Source organism: Trachymyrmex cornetzi, unplaced genomic scaffold (genome assembly GCF_001594075.2).
Source record: "Trachymyrmex cornetzi isolate Tcor2-1 unplaced genomic scaffold, Tcor1.1 scaffold246, whole genome shotgun sequence".
Taxonomy (NCBI): domain Eukaryota; kingdom Metazoa; phylum Arthropoda; class Insecta; order Hymenoptera; family Formicidae; genus Trachymyrmex; species Trachymyrmex cornetzi.
Window position 1 is genome coordinate 316,889 of NW_017297123.1, and position 6,787 is coordinate 323,675.

General features: G+C 32.6%; 1 protein-coding gene across 2 annotated transcripts in view; it reads left to right on the forward strand.

Moving 5' to 3' along the window:
• Positions 1-6,787, forward strand: part of Marf (Mitochondrial assembly regulatory factor) — a 249,086-nt gene that overhangs the window by 144,005 nt on the left and 98,294 nt on the right. For both annotated transcript variants that reach the window (XM_018507698.1, XM_018507699.1), the window contains one exon: positions 3,681-3,848. In XM_018507698.1, the coding sequence (XP_018363200.1) occupies positions 3,681-3,848 (168 nt within the window). The remainder of the gene's footprint in view (positions 1-3,680; positions 3,849-6,787) is intronic.

Here is a 6,787-nt window from a genome sequence, read left to right on the forward strand (position 1 = left end):
TCAAAAATAGGGTTTACTAATAAAAAAAATGCGTTATGAGCCTCAAACAACCTTGAAAATTGACCTCAAGGTCAAGCTAGTCAAAGTGATTTACACTTTCACAATTCATTGACTTTTTTCAAGCATTATGCACATTTGTGTTACCCAGAAAACCACGTCATTTCAGAAAAAGTACACCAGATCGTTTTTCAGGCATTTGACCTTCATTTTTGACCTTTCCAAGGTTGCAAAAACAATTTTTTCATAAGACAAATTTGATGTAAAATTTTCCGCTCTTTCGAAATCCGCAGTCAAAAATAGGGTGTCCCATTTAAAAAAATCATCGTGACCTTGAAATAACCTTCAAAATTGACCTCAAGGTCAAAACCAATGGTACAATTAAATGACTTTTATCTAAACCATTTTTTTGTAGATACCGTAATTTGGAAGATATTCGGGTCCATAGATTAAAATGACTCACCCTGTATATTAAAATCTCCTATTACCATACATTCTCCTTTTATTGTTAGTTCCTCTACTATATCTTCCAAAAATCTGATGAATTCACCGTGCGACGCGCTCGGTAAGTGATATGTTTGCATAATCACTCCTTCATATAATTTTAAGTTGAGAATTTTGTATAAATTTCATTCACTTCTACAGCAACACACCAACAATTTGATTCTAATTTTTGCGTTAACATTACTTCATACTTAACACCATCTCTTACATATAGTATAATCCCTCCTGTATTTCTATATATATTGTCGGCATTACATCTAATTATACTATAACCTGGAACATACACTTCATTATCCTCAATTTCCTCAGTTAATCTGGTTTCCGATAATGCTAAGAACGCAGGATTAATTTTCTTCATAACCTGGTGTTGAATCTCATCTTTATGCGCTATTAAGCTTTGTGCATTCGTATATAATAATAACTCCGCTTCTTTCTATGGTTGCTATTTAGTGTCCTCCCAGCCAGCTCTCCTCTTCTCTTCCTGTATCGCCCTTTTATAAGTCGGACACTCTGGACTAAGTGCATCATATTCTTCGTTTGTCTTCAAATTGTATGCTCGATTTTTGTACATACAATTCACACATTTCTTCTTTGTCACCGTACAATCGATCGAGTTATGATTTCCTGCACATTTGTGACATGTTTCGTCTCGCTTGCAATTTTTTGCAATATGATAATATTCCCAGCATTTGAAACACCTTTTAACACTAATATGACGCACATACAGGTCATTTCTTCCATCCTATACTTAATTTCACTTTCTTCATCATCAGCTCGTGCATTTCCTCGTCTAACTCTATTATTACTGATCCTATTTCCATTCCTCCTCTCCCAGATTGATTTCTCTTCTCTTTATATATAATTATTCTTTTTACTATACACATATTTACTGCATCTATTTTGTTCTGCTTCTTTATTATACTTACAAGTTTATTATCATCCAAATTAATTTCTTCCATGTCAATATTAATAATTTTTATCTTTGATCTTGACTGTGGTGGCTCTTTCACATTATAATTTTCTCCCAACTTAGCTTGAACTGTCTCTTTTAACCTTTTCACCTCGTCTCCGGTCTCACAACTCATGATCACTGTTCCATTGCTTCCCTTTCTTAATTTCGTTATACCCATAGCCATGCTCTTAATATCGACCCTTTCTTTTATCAATTTTTTTGTAGTTTCACTCTCTTGTTGCATTTCGGGCTTAACAATTATAATGTTTTCTTTCTTCTTCTCTTTGACCACTTCATTATAGCTTCTTTGCACTCCATCCATTGATCCGCATGTTATTCTCTGTATCATTTTTTTTAAATCTTCCAGTTCTTGCTTCAATTCTTCTCGAACTACTTCTTTAATCATCATTTTAATTTCCCTTTTACAGCTTCTTTGATTTCTTTCACTGTTCTTATAAGCCAGTCAATTTTCATGTCAATACTAGACGATCCTGTAGTTTCTACCGATCCTGTAGATTCCGTCCTATCTCTATTGTTCCCTGCTGCCGTAGGCGTTCTTTTCATATTCTCTTCTTGCTCACTTTCAAGTAAGAACTCTTCAAATTGGCCAGCACACGGCACCAGTTATATGATCATGGATATTTTTGTAATTTTTACCGAATATAAATGGATATCTTGCGGAAATGTTAACTGCGTTGGAACATCTGAAGATGGCTTGATATAAAGCCGAAACGTGTTATGATTCTTACTAACGTTCAATTAAATTTTACTTTATTTTATTTTTATGACATATGTATAATTTAAACATTTTATTTGACTCTTATATGTCCTTTACATCATTTCAAATTTTATAATATTTAAGAGTCCTATGAATCTTTTTATTATTATCATATATTTGGTTTGTGAAGAAACATGGTACAACCACTTTAAACGTCTCTGGACGGAAAAGTATTGAATTTAGAGAGTCGTGTCCATTGAGACTTGTTCAAGACGTCGAGGACAACAACATACTTTAATTCCAGCCAATTTAACCGAGAGACATTTTCCATAAGATCTGTGTGGGGTCCTTTGATCAAGAATTTGCAATTAAAAAATATTCTTTGTGAGAGATATTTTCTATGAAGGCATTATTATGATTGATATGTATGTACAGGGGCAGACTGGGACTAAAAATATTCTTGGGCAAATGTTAATAGGAGCTTCTACTAAATATTTTAAGTAACAAGTTTTAAACGTGCCATGTATTTTAAATAGCAATTTATTTGATCATTTATATATTGGGACCTTGAATAAGTTCTCGCTGTTTTCAAACAGATCGTGTTAACAGAACTGCGTGCGTGTAGTTGAAAATGGAAACACATCGATAAGGAACTACGATAAGCAAGCTTGAAATTCAGTGAATGTCATCTTGCCGAAGTGTAAACAACTTCTTGTTTCATAGTGTTAAACATGTCGAGTTTCGTGCTAACAAAAGAGTATTTGCGGGGAATATTACTGCACTACTTTATTAAAAAAAAATCTGCAGCTGAAGCACACAGAATTCTTGTTGAGACTTACGGCGACCATGCTCTGTCGGAAACAACATGCAGAGATTGGTTTAGACGCTTCAAAAATAATAATTTTGATGTTGAAGATAAAGAACGCTCTGGCGCACCGAAAAAGTTTGAAGACGAAGAATTCGAGGCATTACTGCATGAAAACTCATGTCAGACGCTAGCTGAACTTGGAAAATCATTAGGAGTTGATCACACAACAGTTTCGAAACGTTTTTCATGACTTTTTTAAAATAAAGCATTACTTTTCACGGAAAATCAGCGAGAACTTATTCAAAGTCCCAATATTTATTTGTGTATTTATATATTTATTTTTTTAATTATTTGTTTTACTTAAATAGAAATAAATAGCAATTTATTTAAAGTACTCAAACATAACGGCACGTCTTCATCGATTAAAATTAAATAGTGTCGACAAAATTAATCAAGGAACAAAAAGGGATCAAAAAGATTCTTTTCAACTGAATCACTTATATGCGATTGATTTTAAGAAAAGTGTTTTTAATGTTTTTCTTAAGCGCTTTCCTTGGAGGTTTACCGCAAGAACCTCTTCCCTTGGGGGTTTACCGGGCATTTGTCCGACTGCCCGGTGGACTAATCCGCCTCTGAGTATACAGATAAATGATTTTGTCACATTTTTAACAGAAGTATAAAAATGATTATATTTTCTGCAGATTCCGCCATCTATCACATCACCTGCAGATAGCATAGATTCTCTCAAATTTGTTTCAAGTACACCAAATTTTCCAACAAGATCTGATGATTGGTCTCTAGCTACTCGTATAGCAGTTGCATCTGTAACATCACAGGGTACAATGGGTGGTCTTATTGTTGCCGGCTTTGTACGTACAATACTATTTATAATTTATTTTTATATCTCTCTTTTATATATAAACATACACGCGAGCGCGCATTAATAGAAATAATTATGCAGTATAGAAGGAGCCACGTTCTGATGACTTTGACCTTGACTTATATTGTCAAGGTTATAACCCTAAATAACTTCCAACAGATTTTAGCCGTCGCTTGTTTGTTAAAAAGTTATTAACAAAAAAGTTTTAAAAATGGTGTTTTTTTTCTATATAAAAAACATTCTTTGCTTTAAAATAAATGTTAAAATAAATGTTCTGCTTTATAAAAAAAAATTATCTTCGAAAATATTTTATGTAATATTTGTTCTTAAAGTAGAAAGGAGAATGTTAAAAAAATCCGATGTTTGGGCCTCCTGCGGAATCTTAGTTAACCACAATAAATTGTTGTTTGAGTCCCATACATAAGAAATAGTAAAAATAGTTTTATATCCCAGAAATGCGGGAAAAGTAGATGTTTTTAATGTTATAAGTGTTTCCTTTTGTAAGTCGAATTTTCACTTATATACACTACTCAACAAAAAATAGGGAATACTTTAGAACACGCTCAAAATTGCGTAATATTCAGAACACCGTAACTCGATGAAAAATTATCGCAGACAAAAAATTAAAAAAGCATTTGAAAGCTTGAAATACGTATTTTCGAAATCAATAATTGCTATTTCAATCCGACTGATTATTTAGGGAGATACACGAACACAAATGGATACCCGTCAAATCTGAAAATTTTGTACAAATTTTATAAAGGTGTATGGCGTGAAGTAAAAATCACATAAAAATGAGATTTACAGCAGTTGAAAGAGTGAATCTTTACCTTCAATTTGCTTTCTTATTGAGCGCTGTACGATTTTTATTCACTGAGTTATTGAACGTTGAAGCAAAAGTGGTCATTTTTGCTTCAACGTTCAATAACGGTGAAAAAAAAAATCGCACAGCACAAAAAAGCAAATTGGAGGTAAAGATTCACTCTTTCGACTGTCGTAAACCGCATTTTTGTGTGAATTTTTCTTCACGCCATAGATCTTCGTAAAGTTTGTAAAAAATTTTCTGATTTGACGGTATCCATTTGTACGTAAACAATCAGATTAAAGTATCAATTATCGATTTCGAAAGTAGAGATTTCAAGCTTTCAAATGCTTTTTTAATTTTTTGTCTGCAATAATTTTTCATCGAGTTACGGTATTTTAAATATTGCGTAATTTTGAGCGTGTTTTAAAGTGTTCCTTATTTTTTGTTGAGTAGTATATTATACCACGGTAGAACTTATCATAAGTCAAATGTATTGCAAAAGTTTCTCATAGTAATTAGTACTTAGAAGTTTTAAGGGTCGCTCATCATGATTCTGTTATTAAAAATGGCAAATTATGGAAATAGAGAATCTAAAATGGCGCCATCGACATTCAGTTTTATATGTAGGGTTGCAGTAATCGAATTTTTTATTGAAAATGAATCTGAGCGTGCTCTGTAAGACAAGTTGTCTACGAATCCATTAATTAAATGAAAACGTCAACGATAGTGCATTCAAAATAGCCGATCCGAAATGTAATATTAAAATAATATTAAAATGCGGCATGCTCTATTTAAGTATTATAAAATTAAATTGTCATTCGAATTTGTTACGATGGAAAAAGAAGTCGATTGTAAGGAACGGGGCGTAACATTTCTCGAATTGTACAGGAATTCTCAACCAATTTCCGATTTTCTTGGTTCTCCTTATTATTTGACACACTACTAAAGTCCTTTTTGCACAATATGTGGATCAAACATTCAATTATTTTACATTGACAACCTTTAGTACCAATATCATAAAAAATGTTTGCAATATATCCAATTCATGATAAGTTCTAGTGTGATATACAAAAATTTGATTTACAAACGGAAACATATACAGGGTGAATAAAAAGTCCCAGACCAGTGAAATATCTCGAAAAATAAGCATTTCCGAAAGAAATACTTCCTACAAAAGTTCTAGGGTTTTAAATGATCTATTCACTGATCTGGTCAGTCTGATCTTGGGTGGTGTCGACAAGGCCAGGTCACATCGAGTTTTTTAAACGGCACAGCTTATTTTTGATTTTAGAATGTAATAATCGATGTTGAGAGCTTTCCGAAACACTATAATAAAGTTATTTTTTATTGAGTACTTTTCGAGTTATAAAAATTTATTTTTACGTAAAAATGAAAATAAGAGGTACAACTTCCAATTGCCTTAATCTTGACAAATGTTATCCAGGATATGATCTTGAACAACATTTAAGAGGTTTTAACCGTGGGTCGGACGCCTTGCTAATGCTAATGCCGGCGATACTGTAACTTTTGAGCCTTATAACTTGAAAAGTACTCAATAAAAAATAACTTTTTTATAGTGTTTTGGAAAGCTCCCAACATCGGCTATTCGATTCTGGAATAAAAAATAGGATATGCCATTTAAAAAATTGATGTGACCTTGACCTGACCTTGGCGACGTCACTCAAAGTCAGACTGATCAGATTATTGAATAGATCATTAAAAACCCTACAACTTCTGTAGAAAACATTTCTTTCGGAAATGTTTAGTTTTCGGGATATTGCACCGGTCTGAGACTTTTTAATCATCATATATATCATTATATTGGATCCGTCATTCTGAAATGTGTACTCCTGACCTCGGATTCGTGTTCAGTGACTAAAAAAGAACAGGTAGTATCTAATTGTATTGAAATTGAAATGTTTTTTCGTATTTTGACACATGTTTCCAAGCAATGCATAAATCCTAATTTCGAAGTCGAGGGGCAATCTGAACATATTAATATTTGATTTTGATGAAACTTTACCGAAATCATATTGACGTTTAACTTTTTGGGGGATATTGCAAATCGATTACTAAAATTGTTTTTCAGCTCACCTTAATATATACATATATATATATATATA